Here is a 22,969-nt window from a genome sequence, read left to right on the forward strand (position 1 = left end):
TACTGGGACATCCCTGATAGTTGGAAGACACTGTGAACCTTCTCATCCATGTGCCACATTTAGATTGAGAGATAATTGTGTCTTCACGTTAGCACTTCCATGCACGCAAAAAGACAGCTCAAAACCTTGAAAAGTTCAAGCAGGAGAGCTGTTGACAACACATTGAAAGTTAAGCTGTTCCTTGTCATTATAAACAAACTTTTTAACTATTTCACCAAGTTAATCTCTGGGGTGTTAAGATACTTCTAGTTAGAACTTGTGTCTTTACCACCTTATTGAGGGCTTTTTACACAAGCTTCTCTAATATAAGCCTGAGCCTGAGTTCTCATCTCCCTGAACTCAAATTCCCTGTGCTCAACTCTCCAAAATTTGGGAGGGAATAAAACATAAGTGATTACCTTGTGTTTATTTACAAATGGATAGAGATTCATTAAAAAGTGTTGTATTTTAAGCTGCCCGAATAAGAACAAAAGAGGCAGAGAGAAGATGAAAGAGAAGGAGTGGGAAAGATGGGAATATGAATGAGAGGGAGCAAGTGATACAGAAATCAACAACAACAAAGAGACAGGGGATGGAAAGACAGAATGTGAAGGAAATGAAGGTATTGAAGCCACTCAGAAGGGAAAATAGGCAATGCTGGAATGATGTTATGAGAAAAATAATGCCTGGCAGAAAAACTTCCAACCAGATAGCCCTCTGGTGCTCAAGCTTGTTCTCAAAATAGGATTAATTTGTTGCTAAAAATTAAGAGAGAAATCTGTTGGCCACACAGATGAAACAGCCAGTCCCAGCCAGCCCTGGAGGCTGTGGCACGGTCCTCCTGGTCATGCAGGAGACAGTGGGAGGCAATGGGAGGGTGGCCAGAGCCTCTACATTTGATGTGCTGAGTTAGCCTCCCACACAGCTATCCCCAACTCAACACCTACCAGGTGCATCTGGACAAGCCCCATGTGAAATCACAGGCTTTGGAGGCTGACTGCACTGATTGGCTTCCTTGCTGGGCTACTATTGACTTAGGGCAAGTTACTGTCTCAGTTTCCAGGTTCCTCAGCTGTGAAACACACACAAAAGCTACCTTTCAGGATTGCTGTGAAGATAAGGCACTGTAATAATCTGTGAAAACACACTCACCTCGGAGGCTGGAACCCAGGAGGTGCCAGGCAGCCTCTACTTAGGTGTGTGTGTGGTGACTTCAGCATATGGGACAATGATACTCAGGTCTATGCAAGCCCCTTGGGTCCTAGACTCGTCATGGCCATCTCCACATTATCTGTGACTTTGCTTTGATGGCATCCTCCAAGATCATTCTCTCTTAGAACTTGAAATCTCAGTCCCCGTCTCTATCTGCCATCTCTCATTGTTCTACTTCTGTTTCCTCACTCATACCCAGCTGCTTCTGTTATGCTCAGTAAAACCCCCAGCCCTTGGGCTGGCATCTTCAGCCTGGCTTTTGTCTGACTCGGAGTCGCCAGTGCAGTCTGCCATTTTGAAATGCTCTTCCTCTTCTCTGATGGCCTCAATGTGGATGAACATATCAATGTTCAAAATCACTGCTATCACCCTCTCTTTCTGCTTCTTCTGCTTATTGTTTCTGTTAGCAGCACCATCCTCTCGGCCAGAGGGATCTGAAGCTCAACCCACTCTTGATTCTTCTTTCTTCTATAATGCCCAAAAGCCAATCATTAGATCCTACCACCATTTTCACTATAAAGTTTCACGGTGCCACTACCCAAATGAATTACTCTGTATTAATCTTATCTTTAAAATGTGTTATAAACAACCCACCTCTTACAGATGACACTCAGATTCAGTATTATGGAGAATGCATTTCTCTAAGATGGCATCACCCTGTTAAAGAAAACCTTACTCAATGATACTTGTTAAAGCACAGAAAAGCTTACTCAATGATACTTGTGTAAATCACATCACAATAGAGGGACCACTGCAAAGGGATTTTGCAACAGGGAAGAGAGATTGAGCCCAACTCGGAGCACAGCACTGGTAAGTGGGAATTTATAGCCAAGGAGCAGGGTGGGGACCACTAGATAGAAAATTACTAAGAGGAGATATCAGGGTTGAGGGTGCAGGGATTCTGGCTAAAGAAATCTAACAGGATTCTTGCTGAAAACAGGCCATGTGATCAGACATCACCTGGGGATGATGGACAATGAGAAACTTGGTCATATATTGAAAATACTGAATCAGATATCAAGGGTGGGGGAGTTCTTGATAAACTGACTTAGCAGCGTTCTTAGCCCAAACTGGACTTTACAAGGAAGTACACAGGTAGACATAGGAGAAGCTTCAGGTGACTGGCTACAGTTTGGCCAAGCAAGGAGTTTTTGTTAGTCCTTCCTCTTGTTCAAGGAAAGGAGAGACATTTTTCTTTCTTTTGAACACCGTACCTCCATTTTCTCATGTGGTCACCTTTTGTTCACTAAGGACCCACTGAGTCACCTGTTGGGACTTGATAGTTCCAACAGACTGGATGGTGCAAGCAGTCAGGCATTTAATGAGGGGATTTTTTTAATGGAAAAAAAAGATTAATAGTCAGAAACTCAGTTTCTGAGCCCAGAGGGCAGCCAATCAAAAAGATTTCTAAACACTGCGCTTGAAGCCTCTTCAAGTGGTGTGGGAGCAGGCAGTGGCAAGCTGATAGATCTTCCTGGTTTTCAGTTTTAACACCACGAAGGTTGTCTACCCCTGAGCTATTGTGGTGATCTCTCTGATGTCTGTATCAAGTCCTCCAGCTTCAGCTTTTGGGGCTCCAGGAAAGGAGCAGTTTTAATTTTAATGATTCCAAGTCAGAAGGGTTGGAGAGAATTGGAAATATTTGTCTGGAGTGTGGTTGCCAGATTTTGGAGGAAGCTTGGAGAATTCAGGATCCAGTCCAGTGTGTAGACAAATCAGAAAACCACAAAAACAATGAGCAGGGCTAAAATTCAATAAGAGGTGTGCTATAGTTTTCTTCTGAAACATAATTTCTCTCTCTCCATTCACCCCCATTCCTACCAAAAATAAGCAAAGACTGATTTCCTTGCAAAATAAGTTTAGTCTCATTAACTTGGCCTGATTATTTATATAAATGCAGCAAAAATAATGATTGACCACCTAGGCTCTTTTTGAGTTTGCTTTCCTGGAACTTTTAGGGTAATCTCAGACCAAACAGTTAAAAGCCTTTTAAAACTAGAAAGCGAAGCCAAGGACTTGCTCTCAGGCTGTTTCTGAAATACTTAGGGATTTGAGTGAATATCGCTTTTATAGGTCTCCAAAATATCCTGGGGTTCCCAGGCCTGCCAGGAAGTGACACTCTTTATTCACCCGGAAGAAAACTATGTAAGTGAACCAAGTACGCAACACACCATGGCGATAATTTTTTTCCAAGAGGCTTTATTGACTCCATAGAGTCAACCTTAGTTTCTTGAAGTTGTCATATCTGAAGATACAACATTCCAGTTAAGGCCTTCATAATATATCCAGTGTTTTCAATTGTGTACTGCTACAAGGTGAACATATTCTTACTGCACATATGCAAATAACTACATTATCATAAAATAAAAATGTTTACTAATAGTTTTCTAATTCCAGAGGGATCGGGTAGGAGGAAAGAGTAATTATTTCTTCTTTATTCACAAAGGAATACATTACCAAATTGTTCTAAGCTACAGATAGCTTAAGATAAAAGAGAAAAACTTGGCCGGGCATGGTGGCTGACGCCTGTAATCCCAGCACTTTGGGAGGCTGAGGTGGGCAGATCACGAGGTCAGGAGATCGAGACCATCCTGGCTAACACGGTGAAACCCCGTCTCTGCTAAAAATACAAAAAATTAGCCGGGCGTGATGGTGGGCGCCTGTAGTCCCAGCTACTCGGGAGGCTGAGGCAGGAGAATGGCGTAAACCCGGGAGGCGGAGCTTGTAGTGAGCCGAGATCCGGCCACTGCACTCCAGCCTGGGCGACAGAGCGAGACTCCGTCTCAAAAAGAAAAAAAAAGAGAGAAAAACTTCTCTTAAATTTGGAAAACAAAACATTAAAGAACCAGCAATGTTTCAAACAAAAAGTCACTAAAATATTGTCCTCATCAGTTCATTCAGTCCCGTGTAATTCTTGTTATTCTTGAGCTTGGGATATAACTTTCATGAAGCCATCAGTTTCTTTGTTAGAGTTCTGCAAATTCTTACCCAGTCCACTGGTGTGATCTTAAAGTTTTCAGCAGAAGCCTGTATTTTTAAAGTAACTTTTGTAGTCTTTTCCATGAATATCTTTGAAGAAGAAGCAAGTTTGGACTGTAGCTGATTTCAAATGCTTTCAGAGAAGAACCAAAGTAAAATAATAACTGTCCATAAATAACAAAAGACTTAAAATGGCCATATGGCCATGCTTAAAAATATGAAGAGAGTTCATTATGATAATTATGCAATTGCCAAAGATATTTGGCTATTTCTGTGACATGCATTTTCATATAATTTTAATGGAAAAGACCAAATTCTAGTTCCGCACTAGTGTACAATTAATACTAAACCTAATTTTAGTAAAACTTTATAAAAGAATCTATCCAATCTCAGCCAGTTTTGGCAGCAAAAGATAATATTTCTTTTCCAGCATCCTTTTTCCACAAAAGTTTGGCCAAGGAAAGAATCTTTGTCAACCCCATCCCACTTTTGAGGAACCTGCCTCTCTAAAATCTCCCTATCCGCCATGGTCAATATGGAAGCAGTCATTTTACAATAGCTCCAGGCCCTGACTTCAGTTGATGGGGCCAGAGGAAGGCATTTGATAGTTTGTTCCAGGAATCAGAGTTTTTCTCCAGGAATTTGGATTTGGAACCAAGAGATTCCAGTGTTGATCTAAATCCTTTTTGGACAAAAGAAATATAAACTTAAGAACAGTTTTAAGAAGAATAATTGTACCTACCTCAGCATAATGTTATAAGAATTACATAAGTCAACACATGGAAAATGCTCAGAGTGGTACCTAGCACATAGCAGACAACCTATAAACATTAGCTAGAATTATCACTGCACTATTATTGTAAGCTCACTTTATCACAGAGCTGTCTCAGAATGTAGATTGTCACAGAATGATTTATTTATCTATGATGGCCAGAAAAGATCTACTACTGCCCCGAGTTCTCAGGGCTTGGTGATTTAATCTGATGCAAGTGACTTGAAGGGGTTCTGCCTACCTGGCTACCTCCAGGTCTGTCTTCAGGGCTGCTTAGAACTTTCTGGGATCCATGTGAATATTCCTTTCATCCTCAATTACAATTTATAGAAAGCTGAGATCTGTTTATTCATGTGTCAAGGCGAAGCTCAAATACCACCTTTTATCCTTCCCTACCTCTGGACAACTTCAGTCTCCCCTTTTCCCATCCTCCTGAAAGTCTATCAAAGTCATTACCAGAATCTTCCTTAATCTACAGCCTGTGTTGGTCTGTGCTTGTTGTTCATTTCCCTCCATGACTGAAACCACAGAACTCTTCCCTTTACTTCAGTGAGGTTCTGAAAGCCTTGAGACAGAAACTCCTTAACTTTCCTTTGGCACTGCCTACTAGTTCACCTGTCCCTCCTTGGGTTAGCCTCCCTCTGGAGTCACAATAGAAGAGTTCTCCTCTTCCTGAAGTCCCCTCACTCCAAGATATCATACCCTGCTTATTCTTGGTTCCTTATTATCAGCATTTAAATGCTCTTAAATCTCTTTCACCTTATTTTTTTAAAAAGAAGTTTTCCTCTTTGGTAGTGCTTTTTCTCCACTTCATCATTCAAACATCTTCAAAGCATGTTTGGCAAATCCTGCCTCCTAGACTCTGGTTTTCTTCTTTCTCATCTGCTATGATTTTAATGTGTCCTCTAAAAGTTCATGCACAGGAAACCTAACCCACAATGCAATGCAACAGTATTGAGATGTGGGGCCTAATTAGAGGTGCTTAGGTCATGAGGGCAAAACCCTCATAAACTAATTAATATTGTTATTGTGGAAGCAGGTTAGTTATCACAAGCCTGGTTTGTTATAAAGCTAGTCCAGCCCCTGTGGTGTCTCTCTGTCTCATGTACTCACATTTCACTTCTGCCTTCCACTTTCCACCATGGGTACCCTCAACAGATGCTGGTGCCATGCTCTGGGACTTCCCAGCCCCCAGAACCATAAGCTAAATAAACTTTTCTTAATAAATTACCCACTATGTGGTATTCTATTATAGCAACAGAAAATGGACTAAGGCATATTTCATGAAGCATAATTTGTCAAGACCACTAATGATCTCCTTATTGCCATTGGTAATGGGTACTTTCAGAAAGATCTTGAATTATCTGGAGCATTAGACGTTAGAACATTTCTTCCTTTTTGCAGCGTTTTGCTGTCTACTCCCATTTTTTCCCTCTACTGCTTGGGCCACTTCTGAGTGTACCTTCTGTGGCTGCTCTTTTTTTGCCCATCCTTTAATGTTGGTCAGCTGCCTTGAGCCTCTTCTCCTTTGGTATAACTCTCTCTCTCAAACACCTCTTTGACTCCCATATCCTTATTTCTGTTCATCTTTACCACAACGGCTCTAAAATTAAGGTCCCACCCTAATTACTTTCCTAAGCTTTGTTCTCTTATATTTACCTGATCTTTGGACATTTCCACTGAGTTCCAAGTGTGCAAATCAAACTCGACCTGTCTGTAAACTAAACCCATAATCACTCCCATCTAACTCTTCCTCCTGTATCAACCATCCCCTGGAAGCTGTGAACATTCATCCAGGGTCTGGAGACAAAATCCAGAGAGCTGCTTATTTCTCCCCATAACCTCCAAATCTCTACACAAAAGCAACTTCCAAAGTCTATTCTGTAAGCATCTCCTAAATATGTCCTCTTTTCTTCAAACAAACTGCCAGTACTGTGGTTAGGAGCCTTTTCTTCAAACAAACTGCCAAGGCTGTGTTAAGAGCTTCATAATTTCTTACCTGGATTACCACCACATCTAGGTTTTGCCCTCTAATCCAGTGTTAGCATTCAGACTAGGTGTCCTCCTCCCCAGCTGCAATGTTGATCATGCCTCTCACCTGCCTAAAGCTTAGCCTCTGGATAACTGTCAAACATTTTTTTTTCCTCAGTACTCAGGTCAAAAATATTTCTAATAAATTTTTATTGTTTTGTCTTCTTACTGTATGTTTTGTTCCACCAAAAGAAGAGTTTCTAGAGAAAGGAGAGGATTGATGCGTTCATTGGTGCTCACTGGAAACTATCAAATTTGTAATGTGAGCATCCCAACATGCAGAGGAACCAGAAGTTCAATATTTGAGCTGATTAAGGATCAATCAGCCAGTTCCCTGGGCAGGGGAGAGACTCTGCTTCCACATTTTCAGGGACTCAGAGAGGCTGGATAAACGTCTCTGCTTTCTTTCCTCTGGTCCATCCTGCTCCAGTATCAGTGGTGAGAAAACTTTATCTGGCTCTCTTCCTTCACTGTCTATTATCAATTTATTTTACCTTGGGGCTATAATGTCCCCGCTACTATGATGCAATGTCTTTTGTGACCTTTCTCTATTGATATTGAAGGCCCTCTTTCTATTCCTTTTTTTTTTTTTTTTAGCACCCAGCACTATTTCTCAAAACACATCTGTACTTGATTACATGACCTCCGTTATTCATAACCTTTGCAATGGGTCTTTGCAGGAACTCCCAGCTAGAGGAAGAATGTACTTCATTTTTAACTCTGTACCAGTCTTGAGATTTCCTTTGGCAAAAAGCAAAAACAAAAACACGACCACCGCCAACACAAAACTCAGCAGAATTAAGATGTAAGTTTCAAGCCCAGACCTCAAGAGACCATGCATTTTTCTGCTCTTTCTCGTACCTCTGCTCAGGCTGCACTGAAGACAATTCCTGCCAAACCTAATTAGAAACTGCATGAAACAGAGCCAAGTTGGTCCAATTGTTCCAGGCAAAGCTCAAGACACAATGAGTGCCCAGCCTCAATCAGCAGAACCAGGTACCCAGCCCACCCCGAGCTGGTCACAGGTGGCTGAGTTATCTCTGCTGAAATTAGAACTGCCCAGGTCACCACTCAACTCATGGACAATAACAAATGCTCAGTGTTTTAAGCAACTGGATTTTGGAATGATGAGTTACTTATCAATAACAAACTCACACATCATCTCTTACCTCTTTTCTGTGTATCAGAGTAAAATGGGAAAAATGCTCTCATATATTATTTACAATACATACAATATATTATAGGTAATGTCTATCATATAATATATCTAAAGAACATAATAAGCACTCAACAAAGTATTCATCCCTCCTTATATTATCCTCTAAAAACTATTTCTCATTCTTGTGTTGAGTAATTTAAAAAGCAATGCCATCGTTACCAAAGTAAATGTAAGATGTAGTTCTAGGCCTCAGCATTCAGCCTAAATCATAGGCCCTAAAGAGTGGTGTGCCAAGGGTCAGCAATTCTGACAGCAGAAGACTTGCCTAAGCCCTATTTTTAAGCTGGCTGCTTGTGATGGAAACATGGCCCGTAGAAATGTGTGCAGATAGACACGGGAAATAAGCAAATCTTTGAGAAAGCCTTAGCTGAGATGATTTTGCTCATCTTGGAATTAAAAAAAAACATCATCACCCTTGCCATGTGACTTGGCTCCTCCATTTTCCCTCAGAATATGATTAATTGCTCTCTAAATAATAAAAGTCTTCCAGGAACAATAGAAAATATCTACTATGGAACATTCATAAATATTCAGCTGAAGCCTGGTGGGAATGCTAGGCTCCCATGAGAGCTCTGTGCTGACATTGGAAGTCAGAAACCAACTCGGAGACATAAAACTGTGCAGTAAAAATATTTACACAAATGAGTTTGGGGTGAGTTGTCAGAGTGCCATGTTCCTCTTTTGCCTGGACGTCAGGAATTAATTTGGACCTGATGGTGAAGCTCAGGTCTGAAATCATAGCAGCTTTTTTATATCCATGGACAGCTCACATAAATGTCAGGGGTGAGCAGAGTAGAAACACTTGGGCCACCACCATAGTAGAGCCCAGGTCATCAAAATGTTGCTTTATTTCCCTTTGATTCCATAGGTTCCATCCAGCCTTCTAGAAATCATTTGGTGCCACCTACTAGAAACTAGGAAAAACAAACTATTAGACTCAGGTCCCATCTCCTCTCAAGGAAACTACATGCCAAAAAGGAATACATAGGTATTTGCAATTCAACACAAGTGCCGGCATGCTGATCTGACCACATGCTACTGGAGCATAACAAAAACAAAAGACTGCAGGGGTTGCAGGGGTGGTGGGGTCAGGTGGATGACTGCACAGGAAAGGCTCTATGTAAGATGGGGCATCTGAGTGGGTCTCAGAGGAGGTTATAAATTCTTGAAGGTGAGAAGAGAGTAAGGGAATGCTACGCATCTCTGGTGTGGTCTGGGAAACCATGGGTGACAACGATGTGGTTAGGGACCACGAGCTGGAAACATCAGCCCTAAATCTGGAATGGAAATTTGGGGATCCAGAAAGATGTAGTGATCTTTCTCTCCATTTCATTTTTGGTTTATTCTGGCTGAAGTTTTGCCAGGGGGAAAGGTTATAAAGGGCATTGGAATGTTAGTCTGTCTGAATCCTTCAGGATTTGAAGGTAACAAAAGCAAGAACCAGCCCTGCAGGTCATCGTGTGCCTGAAGAAAATGACAGATGGCCACACAGAGGCAACAGACAGCTTGGAACAGCACATGTGCTCTCTTTCCTGCCCCTCTCAGCTCTGGAAATATTTCTGGGAAAGCAGAACGCCAGCCTAATCCATCTGGAAACCTTAGATTAGGAAGAAAAAAAAAAAAAAAAACAGGATCATGTCTTATTTCAACTTTCAAATGTTTTGAGGAAAGTGCCAAGAGAAGGGGCAGAAAGAAGAGAAACAAAGAAGAGAAGTGAGAGGAGGAGATGAAGAAGAAAGAGGAGACACAATTAGTTGAACTATGTTTAGCAGTAGATTCACTCTAGAAGATTCATTCTGATGGCTGAAACTTCCAGAACATGGATAACGTTTCAAGACACTGACATGATGGGGAATATTAAGTTGAATGTGCTATTTTCCTATGATAGCATTTTAAGACTGTAAGTATAAACAGCTACACAAACAAGCCCTTATGTGGGTTCAGATGTCCACAATAACATAACTTTATTTTTCTACCTGCAGCGCCACTTTTACTCAAGAGAAGAAAATTAAATTTTAAGTAATTCATGTTAAGCAAGCAAATCAAGGATTTTCAGCTGGCTTATTGCTTCTCTCTCACCCTTTCTCCTCTGAGTTGGTGTAAGTTGTCCAGCACCAAAGCACTGAGAAGGAAAGTGCTGGGTTCTCAGTGCTCAGCATCTGTCATCATTAGAGTTTATTGAGATTTCTCCTTAACTGCCGGACTCTGGTTGCTGGCACCTGGAGCTTCTGGTGTGGCTTGAGCTATCTGCCTCCAGCTGGTCCCCAAGGTTCTCTCTATACTGGTCACTCTGCATCTTCATCAAAAGTCTCTTCTAAAACATGAAAGCTGACACTTGACTCTTTTGTTTCTCTCTGTATGTTTGATGTAATAACCCTACCAGACAACATGAGCATAGATGCCCTTGCTGCCTGACTCAGGAAGTGGGTGGGAGGGGAACACGGGGCATGGCACAGAACAGGATGTACTGAAAGCTGAAGCCTTTGGTTAATCCTTTACAGTATTATTCTGATACATCCACAGTAGCATTTGTTTTTTTTTTTGAGGCAGAGTCTCGCTCTGTCACCCAGGCTGGAGTGCAGTGGCATGATCTCAGCTCACTGAAGCTCCATCTCCCAGGTTCATGCCATACTCCTGCCTCAGCGTCCCAAGTAGCTGGGACTACAGGCACCCGCCACCATGCCTGGCTAATTTTTTGTATTTTTAGTAGAGATGGGGTTACACTGTGTTAGCCAGCATGGTCTCGATCTCTTGACCTCATGATCTGCCCGCCTCAGCCTCCCAAAGTGCTGGGATTACAGGCGTGAGCCACGGTGCCCAGCCCATCCACAGTATTTTTTTAAACAGGTTTTTCACCTCACCCTCTCTCAATCCATGTCAAAAAGCTCCCACTCCAAGTTCTTTAAATGCCCCTCTAGATAGACCCGCTATACATACATCCAGGTAACTACCATGACCTGCATACATACAGGTGATGCAGGAGAAGGGGAGCATATCACAGCATACAGGTATACGGTCGGCAAAATGCAAAATGTGGGGTGCTCTGTAGAAAAAAAACTGTTTAACAAAAACATTGCAAGGACAAAAATAGGAGAAGAAACCTATAGAGTCAAAGAGATTTATATATGTCTACCAACTGCAATATATTCACCTTTATTGGATTCTGATGAAAACCAACCAATATAAAAATCTCTGACATAATAGAGGAGATTTAGACACTAACCAGAGACGTGTGATATAAAAAATTGTTAACTCTTTTAGATGGGATATTATTAGAGCTATGTTTAATAAAAAGTTTTTATCCTTTAGAAACACCTAGAGAAATATTTAGAAATTAATCATAGATATCTGATATTTGCCTTAGAATATAAGGACTAGAAAATGAATGGATATAGATGGAGAGTTGATGGCCACAATTTGATGATAGTTATGATGTTCAATTTGTAGAAGTTTTCTATACTATTCTAGATATTTCTATGTTTAAACAATTTTTTTCCAGAATAAGAAGCTAAAAACATTCTGATAATGACTTTTTTTTTTTCAGTTCCCCCATACACTTCCTGTGGTTTCACAACCAACTGCCATAGCTCATGTTACCCTCGTGGCTTGGGGCACCCTTTTCTCGATCATTACTTTCCTTCTCTTTCTTCATGTCTGATCTAATTCCTACTTTTTGTTCATATCTCAGCTCTTGGAGCTGTCCCTAGGTCCTCAGAGAGAGCTCTGTGTTACCCTGGCAGCTATCTCAGGTATCATATTGACTTATCTGTTGCCTGGCACACTGTCAGTACTTACATTAAAAAGAAGATAGTTATCTTTGCCTCTTTCATGTTGTGAGGATTAAATGACATTAAGCACCTGGCACATGTCAGAAGTGCTATATTCATTAACTTCTTCGCTTCTACTCCATCGTTTAAACCTGAACATCCCTTCAACACCTAGTTCCAGTTCCTCTTCCTCCAGGAAGCTTCTCAAAATACTACCGGCCTCTTTGCTGACTACATTGTGCCCACTAATAAATCCCTGCTTAACATTTGATCCCTGGGCAGATTTCTATGAGAAAATATACCAAGATGTTTTTCAATTTTATCTATTCACTCCAAGCAATTATGACGATGGTATGGCTATCTAAAATGTATTCAATTTGATGCACAGCAACTAGAATTTGGTAATTCCAGGATTGTTAGGCATTGTAAGATCTTAACTCCAATCTCCACATGATGAATGGAACCTCTCTCCTGCATGAAAGGCAAATAGTAGCTTCCTCATCCATTATTCTTATACCATCCAAGAGAGCCATCAGATGGGAGTTAAACTTTAATATTTGGCAAACTAAAAAAACTTGAGAATCAGAGAAGGGAGTGCAGTTCCAAGTGCATCTAGCTAGCAAATGAATTGAGGATGACATCCCAGGTCTCCTGACTGTCTAACATCTTACTGCCTCTGCTACACCCTTGCCAAGGGACTCCCCAATTTCCTCCAGATTAGAAAGTCCTTCCTCATTAAGCTGTCCCTAAACCTTGCATCTGGCATGGACCACAGAGCGCTCACTCAGGAGGTATTTATTGAGCCTCTAAGAGGTACCAGGTGCTGCAATAGAGCTGGGCTAGACTTTACCTAGAAAAACAGGTTAATCATCAATAACTTAGGATCTATTGTAAATAAGTACAATGCAATTCATTGTTTCAATCTGTTGTATATGGTATATAGAAAGGTCTGTATGGCACAGAAACAGAGCATGACAGCTTTAAACCTCTAATTTTCCACTACTAAAGCTGTATAATAATCCCCATAAGCATCCTTTCTCACCTCCTGTTGATGTATGGGCAGTTTCTCTGATAAACACCAGACTGGCAGGACCCCCTGGCGGTGAGATCCAGCAGACCCTGGCAAGGAACATCAGGGTCCTCAGCAGATGGAGGCTCCACAGAACTAAGAGCCACAAGGTGAGGGGCTGAAATGCTGTTCCAGGCAGACAGACTGCCGGGGAGTTTTTGGTGCACATATTTAATATTGTCCTAACTGCAATGGAAGCAGGCGCATGAGATACACAAACAAGGAAGCCACAAGGAGATGCCTCCAAAGTAGGTATTGAGGCAAGAGAAGAGAAGGCCACAACTGGGGGGAGACCATGGAATTTGAATCAAGTGTGGGCCCCAAGGACTGACCAAAATGTGTAGTGGGGATTCCCTAACACAGGGGAGGGAACACTTGAGGGCAGCAGCAGGAAATGCCGTTGGGAGGATATTGAAAACCCGAAAAGTGGAATGGGGCCAGTGCTGCAGGAACCATAACTGGAATGACCTAGAAGAGAGTTAAGAGCCAAGATACCCTCGGATTGAGAATGGTGGCTGGGCTGAGGAGGGATGGTTGGTGTGTGGCTGAAGTACTTAAGATAAATCAGTGCATTGACATATGAATTTGGGGGGAGGGAGGAACGACACAATTCAGTCTATAACAGTCCTAAGTGGCAGAGGAGAGACATGTCCCAAGATAAGGAGGGAGGTTCACAGTTGCCTGAGAAATTGATGGTAGCATGGGAGAAGTTAGGTTGTAAGGGAAGCACAGAGGGCACATCTTACCATGGGTGTGGGGTGACAGGAAGCAAGTTCAGTCTGGCATAGAGAGACCTTCGAAGGGAGACCAACAGTGAGCATGTCAGAAAGGGTATAGTAAGATCAGAACGGCCACCATGAGGCTCTCCTCCACCTGGCTAGTGCATTTTATAGGCTTCCCAATTTGTAAGAGAACCAAGACCACAGAGAAATAAAGTCATTAACTCTAATGCTAAAATCAGTTTTACGGGTGAGAAATTCCCAGCAAACCACTGGGCTAGGGCTGGGGAAGGAAATAAAGCCTTTATCTAGTCTTCTGACTAGTTACTGGGCAGAGCAGAGGCTCCATAAGGACCCTCACTAGATGTCAGTAGGTTACAGAGTGTGCATGCTCACCCAGCATCTGGGTAGGAAGGTCTAAACAATGAGAGGAAGCAAGTGACAAGGAAAGTCACTTGCTCTGAGGGAAGTCCTAGAGACCTGCACAGGACAGTGCTAGTTTTGCTCCGTGGATGCTTTTTGTGAACTCCATTCTCCACTGGTAAGAAAAAACCTGGGATTTTCAGTTTAATTCCTGAGAATCAACTTAGAATCATAGGCATGAATGAAATTTGGAACTGTGAATGTTTGGTCTGGGAAAGTGCAGACTTAATAAATGGTACCTGCTGGGGTTTCAGACTCACCTGTGCAGTAGCCTACACAGGAGTGGGTAACGGCTTTGCTTAGACTCTCCTGGCCATGCAAATGGTAAGATATAAACATGCTGGGGAGGTATTTAGGGGTAAAATTGAAAACTTAGTGAAAGATTAGATGTGTGAGTGCTAAAAAGGTCAGTGTCAAGAATGGTTTTGAGAAGGAACAGTGGAGAGGATGGCGGTGTCAGTACTAAGTTATGGAGCTGCAGGGAAGGAGTAGGCTAAAGGTGGTATAATGGTTTCAAACATTAATTTGGGAGCAGGTGTAATTTTAAGAACTTTTGAGACCAAATCAAGATGCGATACTGAGCATGAACCATTCAGTGTGTGAGACTGCAGCTCAGAGAAACAGTTTCAGCTGGGTAGGTTGGGGGCATTGCCTGGAAAAGAAAGCTTACTGAGAAGAGCTACAAGGCTCAGGATTGAATAATTCCATCATTTGCAAAGCTTAGAAGAGAAGAGAAGGCACAAAGCAGTCTGAGAAAAAAATTGCCAGAAAGGTGGGAAGGAAACTGGGAGAGTGAGAGCTACAGGACAGTAAAGGAAGAGAGAGCATTTCAAAGAGGAGGTTCCAGCCTGTCAATGCTGATGAGAAGCCATCAGGAAGAGTAAAGCACCTGCAGGGCATGGTGGCAGAGAAGTCACTAGTGGCTTCAGCAGGAGAGGTTTGGGTGGAACGGTGGTGTAGGAGCTAGGGACAGTGGTTAAAAATCAAATGAGGGGAGCAAGAAACCAATGTGTGTCACTTAGGAAAATTGGTACAGAAGCAAAGTGTCTTAGTCTGCTTGTACGGCTATAACAAAATACCTTAGACTGGGTAATTGATAAGAACAGAAATTTATTTCTGGAGGCTGGGAAGTCCAAGATCAAGGCACTGGCAGTTGTGGTTCTGGTGAGGACAGCTCTCTGCCTCCAAGATGGTGCCCCTTGCTGTGGTCCTCTCATGGTGGAAAAGACGGAAGGCAAAAAGGGCTAGCTACTTCCCTTGAGCCCTTGATACTATCACAGTGAGTCTTATGTCCCAACATATAAATTTGGGGGAACACATACATTCAGACCGTGGCACAAAGCTTTAGGTACTAGCACCTATGAGAGATTTGGCAACAGATTGGATTTGCCTAATATTTCTCAGACTTTAACTTGCATGACAGAAAAATCCTAGGGTAGCTCTTGTGTCCCATACCCTATATAATTCCCTTACCTGAGTGTGGGCAAGACTTGCAACTTCTCACCAAGGCAAAGATGTCACTCCTATGATTATATATCTCTGTGTATATGTACATATGTATGTATATGTATGTGTGTGCATGTATGATATGAATGTTATGTCCAGGGTAGTGGGTGATGGCTGAAAGGACACTTGGGGGGCCGTAGGCAGGTGAAATGTTGTTTTATTCAGCGGCTGTCTCTCATTAACAGCTCTCTCACACTGTTCTCTCATCAGCTGCTTTCTCACACTGTCTGCCTTGTCTCAGCTGCTTGAGCTGGCCACTCCCACAAGCAACTGCGCAGCTGGCTCTCCCCTGCCTTCAGGGTTAGCAGCAGCCGGCTCTCCCCTGCCTTCAGGGTTAGCAGCAGCCGGCTCTCCCCTGCCTTCAGGGTTAGCAGCAGCCGGCTCTCCCCTGCCTTCAGGGTCAGCAGCTTAGCTGATTCTCTCTGGCCACAAGCACAAGCCATGCTGTGCCATGCCATGCCATGCCATGCCATGCTGAGCTGTGCACTGGCTCCTGTCTGTCTACAAGATGGACAAGCTCTGGTTCTCTCTCTGGGCACCAGTGCCTGCACAACAGCCATGTCAAGCCATGCCCAAGAGCACCTGTATGGCATCGGCAGGGCAGTTATATCTTTCTCAAATGACAGTGGCTCCAAGCCAAGTATGAGCTTACACAAACAGGTTATATAACAAGTGGAGGTGTGCACCTGTGCACCAATCCTGCTGAGTCTGGCAGGTCTGGGTATCTGCTCAGCCTAATTCTTAACCAAAGCATATCCATGTACCTTACAAATGTATACATATACACAAAAACAAATAGTCCTTTACCTTGCTATCATACACTAGAAATAAATTGTCTTTGCTGATTTGATGAATAAGCATCCATGTTAAGGAAACCCACATGGCATGGAACTGTAGGCAGTCTCCAACACTCAAGGGTGGCCTCCAGATGACAACAAAAAATTGAGATCACAGTCACACAGAATGAAATAAATTCTGCCAACAAATGGAAAGAACTTGAAAACCGATAATTCCCCCATTGAGCCTCCAGATGAAAACACAGCCCAGCTGACATCTTTTTAGCCTTGTGAGACCCTGAGTAGAGAACTCCCTTGGAAACTGGGAGATAAACATATTTAAAGGTACTACGTTTTTTTCTAATTTGTTATACAGTAATAAACAACTAATATAATGTGCATCCTGGTCACCTGGGGATCTTCTGAAAATCCAGGTTCTGACTCGGTCTGAGGTGGGGCTGAGAGTCTACATTTACGACTAATTCTCAGGCAATGCTTATGCTTCTGGTCTAAAACCACATTTTTAGAAACGGTAGATAGATGCCTATTGCGATTCCTACCAACTCTTATATTATATACCAGCCAGAGAAGAAAATAACATGGGAATCAAATAAAATAATTTATCACCAGTTGCAAATATCTAAACTGACTTTCACAATTTCACTAAGAACTGAAAAATTATGTTGTAGAAGTTTAAACGCATATGGAAGTATTTCACAGAAGTCATTTTCAAGAGATACTTAATGCAGTGCAGGAGAAAGAAGACAAATGATGAAATAAATATTGTAAAGCGAAATAAAGGAAACTTCCCAGCTTTGCCTAAATATTACATATGCAAATGGTGTGTGTGTGTGTGTTGGAAAGGGGGGCTCCTGTGCCGGAATCCTTCTGTTTCATATACAAGCTGAGCATTTCCAGAGAACAGGAAAGTCCTCAGTAAACGAGTGATTCCCCCCACCCCATGTTACAACAGAAACCTAAAACATGCTCTCAGCATGGGGGTCACAGCCAGAGTTTTCCCTTCTGAAACACAGGACTGGGGACAGACTGCAAGAGTCCCTGGGGAGCCTGGGTGGATGCATGCATGGGTGAGGCTCAGAACACATTTTCTAAACCACATTGAGCTCCTCTCTTAAAATAATGACCCCTCGCTGCCTCTACAGAGCCCTGTTTCAGAAGAGGCACTAGGCAACACAATGATTCAGTGGAGAGAACCATCCTTGGAGGCCACAGGACAGCTCATATTCTGGCTTCATGGGTCACTAATTTTCATTGTGAGCAGGTGAACTTAACTGAGACTTAGGTTTTCTGATCTATAAAATGGGCACAAAATAATATTTATTTGTAGCACTTTTGTGAGGACTAGAAAATGAAAAGTGCCGGGGCTCCTCATGTTAGATGCTAGGCAGTGAGCTCCCAGGTGGAGTGAAGCACCACAGAAGAAAGGAAAAAGGTTTCTCATCATCTCAGCCTTTTCTCATGTTTGCCACGGCCAGAGTTTTGTTTTTTTTCTGGTTCAGAATCGAGGTGAGGTGATGCCAAGGTATAAACCACCAGCTTTCTGAGTGACACCACGGACTGTTAACTTATGAGTTCCTCTCTCCAGGGCACAGCTACAGAGGCAATAGGGCATTTTGGAGGTATTTGTGTTACTTCCAATTAGGCATTCTAATTAAGATGGACTAAGGGAGGAGTAATATGAGTGAGAATTGGGCATACCTGGGTGAGGGTGTCCTTGGGTTATTCTGAATACTGGGGGATTCATTGATACTCTTGGAAGTCAGCACTAAGCTCAGGAAGATCCCATGTGGTTGAAGCAGCCAGACCAGACCGGAGTGGAGCAGCCAGGGCAGAACATCTTCATCTGGGAGCCACACTCTTGGATTCAAGCGATTCTCCTGCCTCAGCCTCCCGAGTAGCTGGGATTACAGGCACCCACCGCCATGCCCAGCTAATTTTTGTATCTTTAGTAGAGATGAGGTTTCACCATGTTGGCCAGGCTGGTCTCAAACTCCTGATCTCAGGTCATCCACCCGCCTTGGCCTCCCAAAGTGCTGGGATTACAGGCGTGAGCCACTGCGCCCGCCCTCAACTGTCTTTTTACTGATACTTGTTACTTTCCACTCCACAGGCTGGGCATAGACCCCCATCTCCTCTTTGCTGCTCCTTTTGGCAGCTTCCTAACCTCATGTCCTGGCCCTCATCCTCTGCATCCAAGCTCCCCTACATGCAGCTACCGTGGCGTAGGCAAATCCCATATCTTACTGTGTCAGCACCAACCTTACCCTGAAATCCTCCAGCCTGGCTTAAACCTTAAAAAGTGCATCCCCTCTGTCCCTTACCGCTCTACCCCGTCCACCTGCTCCACCTCTAATCCCCTCACCCTACTGGAGCTCAGCTCTGCACTGAAGGTTTGTCAAGCTCTCTTGGGGTGTCTTTACTTGCATGGGTGTGTTTGTGTGGTGGCATTCCCTCCCAATCTGTGCTCTGAGCAACCCCCTGCTCTCTCCATCCCTGACCCCAATTCCGTCTCCTCCAGAAATTTGCTCTGACTTCTCCTGCGGGGGGTGGAGCTCCTCTCTGCTACCACCTGTGGAGTGTGATCATCACCTTCGGGCCTGCCGCACTGGACTGTGATGTCTCCGTGCATTTGCATTGGTCTGTGTGGTGTGGTACCAAGGCACTGATGAAGAAAAGGGAGGATCTAAACTTCAGTCCAAGCCCTGCCAGGAACTAGCTTCAAGACTGCACCCGAGGCATTCTGCCTCACTGAGCTTCTCCTTGTTTATAAATATAGACGGGGTCTGAGCGGTCCTGACAGCACTGGGATTCCAGCACTTCCTCCCTTGGGAGCCCCCGTTCCCTTCGACATTCCCTTCCAATGCTGGTATACAGAGTCCTAAGTCTTCCCCATGGAGGCCAGTGAGGGAGCTAAGAATCTGCTTGTCTTTCAAAAGACTGTTGCTCTACATTCCCTTAAAGGTATATGAGAGAATTTATGCTACTGAAATATAGGCAATGGTGAAGAATTTGGATTTAACGACACAGGGAGCAGAAGCCTCTCAATGGTTTTTAACAGAAGCATCACAAGATGGAAACAGAGAATGCCCCAGGAACAGAATGGTGAGAAGGGAGGAGGCTGGGAGCAGAAGATACTTTAGGAGGCCCCAGGTGTGTCCACGAGAGACTGAAGAGGACCTACATTAGTCTGTTCTCACTCTGCTAATAAAGACATACCCAAGGCTGAGGCATTTATAAGGAAAAAAGGTTTAACTGACTCACAGTTCCACATGGCTGGGGAGGACCCACAATCATGGCAGAAGGTGAAGGAGGAGCAAAGTCATGTCTTACTTGGCGGCAGGCAAGAGCGCTTGCGTCGGGGAACTCCCATTTATAAAACCATAAGATCTCCTGAGACTTATTCACTACCACGAGAACAATATGGGGAAACCACCACCATGGTTCAATTATCTCCACCTGGCGCCACCCTGGACGTGTGGGGATTGTTATAATTCAAGGTGAGATTTGGGTGGGGATACAGCCAAACCATATCAGGACCCGAACTGAGGACAGGGAACCAGCTCCTACTCAATCATGAATTCATCTCCTGGGAAAGGCAAACTGTTCTTCCTTCAAAGTAATGACCAGCTTCCAACGTGCAACCAAATGAAACTTGGTATTGAATGCATTTTTGACTGAAAAAGCCAGGGAGATTGTGCTTTTTCTTATGACTTTCATCACACATCCTGCCCCTGGCATTTCCAAAAGCCATTGCATTTGGACTGCTTTCCCTCGTAAGCCTGTGTTAGCCTCGCCTTCTGAGCTTCCCACAGTACACATTTTTTGCAGGTGCATTTGCTTGTATTTGCAAGGCAGAAGCTCACTTTGTTGGAACTTTCTTTCCTAGGTCCCTCTTCATCGTCTGCATCTCCTAATTGGTGTTTGTAATAACTCCCAGTTTAGTATCATCTGCAAGTTTCATTAATATGTTGATTCCTCCTTTGTCATTAATAAAAACATTAAATTATTATTTAACATTCATTGTGCACCAACAATGTATTAAGAGTTGTGCAGAAATTAGAAAAAGATCCGCTCTGACTGCAACCTCATTTTCGTGTCTTTGAAATCTCAAATCGCTGAGCACAGTTGAATTTTTGTCCTCTTCATCCTTTGTGGATTCCAAGAGACTCGTTTTTCAGGATTTTGTATGCCAGGTGAAATCAGCAAACAAAATCTCCAGAGGTTTTCTCTCCTGAGTGTGAATGATGTTACCTAATCAGCCATTTCTCATTCATTGCTCTTACCATTGATCAATAATTTATATACAGCCAATTTCACCTCATTCCTGGACTTAGTTATTTTGGAAGCATCATTTGCTCATTCAAGCAACATTTGTTGAGCACTGACTGTGCTCAGCCACTATGCACAGTGTTTCTGAAAATGCAGTACCTTCATATCTCTGTTTCTCGTCCCTTACCCTCCTCTGCCTGGAAGGCCAGCCCATCCCCCCACAGCCCCCGCTGAAAACTATTTAGCCTTCAACCCTCAACTCAGAGGGATAGCTTTGCACAGGGAGCCTCCCCAGGCCCTGCCTTCCCTCCAGGTGCAGCCATTCATTCCTCCTCTGTGATCCTATAGGGCCCCACAAACCCTCTCATAGGAGAGTAATTGTCTACACTGTAAATCCCACCACATCCTGAGCCCCCGGGGGGGAAGGGACTAGGAGGCTTTGCATCTCTATCATTCTCAGTTGCCACGGGTTTCTGCAAAGTAGGTATCCAATGAAGAGCCTGTGGCACCCAAGACAGCTGTGTTTTAGCTGCTGTCTGTGCATTCATACTTGGCTTTAGGTGAAAGTGAATCTCTTCCAGAAGGTTGAGTAGACTTCACCAGCACTTACCTCTGCAGTTTTCAATGTCATTTTGGCTCTTGGATTAATTCTGTTTCAGATTGTGGAAATGTTAATTTCCAAGGTGATCGTTTCCTATGAAGTACTTTGCTGCCGAGGAAACATAGCTTAGAAAGGTCCCCATGCTGTGGTCACCCCCTAATTCCAAGCAACGTGGCCCCTACTGCAGCCTCCCTAACACCCTTTCTGCAGGGAGGCTCCTCTGGGCACTGTTGGCCCATCCTTGCCCTTCACGTGGCTTTGGGTGTCTTACTGAACCCTGCCTGGGTGTGTTCCTACTGGCTGTGGGGTTGGGCCGGGCCCCATGGTCTGCTCGTTGTTTGTTATAGGGCAAGACTCTTAATGATTCTAAGCCTTAATTTTCTTGCCTAAAGTGAAGAATTGTGATAATAATAGTTTACGTCCCAGGGTGATTTTGATAGTTTCTCCTGTGAACAACATGTTGATTCAGGAAGCGCAGTGTTTGTCCTGCGATGGGCACCATCTCCCACCTGATGCTTATCCCCTGGAAGGTCCTTGTGTATGCGATTATCTGAAGGTGGAGATGAGCCATGTTTTGCCTGTAATCTCTGAAATCATCTGAGATCGTACGGGTGTGCCTGAGAGCAGCTATTTCCCCCTCAGGATTTCCTGAGCTCATTTTTCTCATTCATCTTGCTGGCTTGAAAATAGACAGGACTGGGTTTCTTCTCCTGGGATGCGATCTTCAGATGCAGGATTTAAACTATCCCAGGAACAGAAAGGAAACCACCCCACATGGCTGAGACAGTCTCTGTGTGCCAGTCAGGGTAAATCAGGAAGAGGCCCAGGGAAGCCATGTGTGGTGGGAGGAACACTGGGTCCCCGCAGGGCAGACTTGGGTTCCCAGCTTCACCAGCCACTTATCCTTGGTGTCACTTGTGGCAAATGGGCCTCTCCAAGCCCCAGTGATATGAAGATAAGACTCGCAGCTTTGTGAGCATGAAACACAACCCATGGAAAGCAGCGAGCAAATGCCTGGCTCAGAAGAGGTTTTCAGCTCACAATAGGGATTTCTTCCAACTACAGTTGAGGCTTTTGCTTCTGGACTGTCTACACCTCCAGTTCAAGCATAAGGCTTTTTTGTAGCTGAACCATCCCAAGTGACTGGTTTGGCTGTGTCCCCACCAAAATCTCAACTTGAATTGTATATCTCAGAATTCCCACATGTTGTGAGAGGGACCCTGGGGAAGGTACTTGAATCACTGGGGCTGGTCTTTCCCGCGCTATTCTTGTGATAGTGAAGAAGTCTCACGAGATGTGATGGGTTTATCAGGGCTTTCTGCTTTTGCTTCTTCCTCATTTTTCTCTTGCCACTGCCATTTAAGAAGCCACCATGACTCTGAGGCCTCCCCCGCCATGTGGAACTGTAAGTCCAATTAAGCCTCTTTTTCTTCCCAGTCTCAGATGTCTTAATCAGCAGCATGAAAATGGACTAATACACTTCCCAAACTACAAATACACACATTCATACACACAGTCACACACACAGACACACATGCACACTCACACATGTACTTCATACAGGCTCTTGCACACACACACACCCAGCAACAGGAGTTTAATTCCTTTATCTGACAAGCATTCAGT

The 22,969-nt window shown here is 43.6% G+C and overlaps 1 protein-coding gene across 14 annotated transcripts in view; it reads right to left on the bottom strand.

Annotated features, from left to right (window-relative positions):
* Positions 1–22,969, bottom strand: part of RNF144A (ring finger protein 144A) — a 344,436-nt gene that overhangs the window by 193,400 nt on the left and 128,067 nt on the right. For 5 of the 14 annotated variants that reach the window (XR_010149206.1, XR_010149204.1, XR_010149205.1 and 2 more), the window contains one exon: positions 1,786–1,848. The exons of the other annotated variants lie outside the window; for them this stretch is intronic. Coding sequence is in view for 2 of the 5 variants with exons in the window: in XM_063789334.1 (XP_063645404.1) it covers positions 1,789–1,848 (60 nt within the window). In the remaining 3 variants the exon portion in view is untranslated. The remainder of the gene's footprint in view (positions 1–1,785; positions 1,849–22,969) is intronic. 14 annotated transcript variants of the gene reach the window in all.

Source organism: Pan troglodytes, chromosome 12 (genome assembly GCF_028858775.2).
Source record: "Pan troglodytes isolate AG18354 chromosome 12, NHGRI_mPanTro3-v2.0_pri, whole genome shotgun sequence".
In the NCBI taxonomy this organism is placed as follows: domain Eukaryota; kingdom Metazoa; phylum Chordata; class Mammalia; order Primates; family Hominidae; genus Pan; species Pan troglodytes.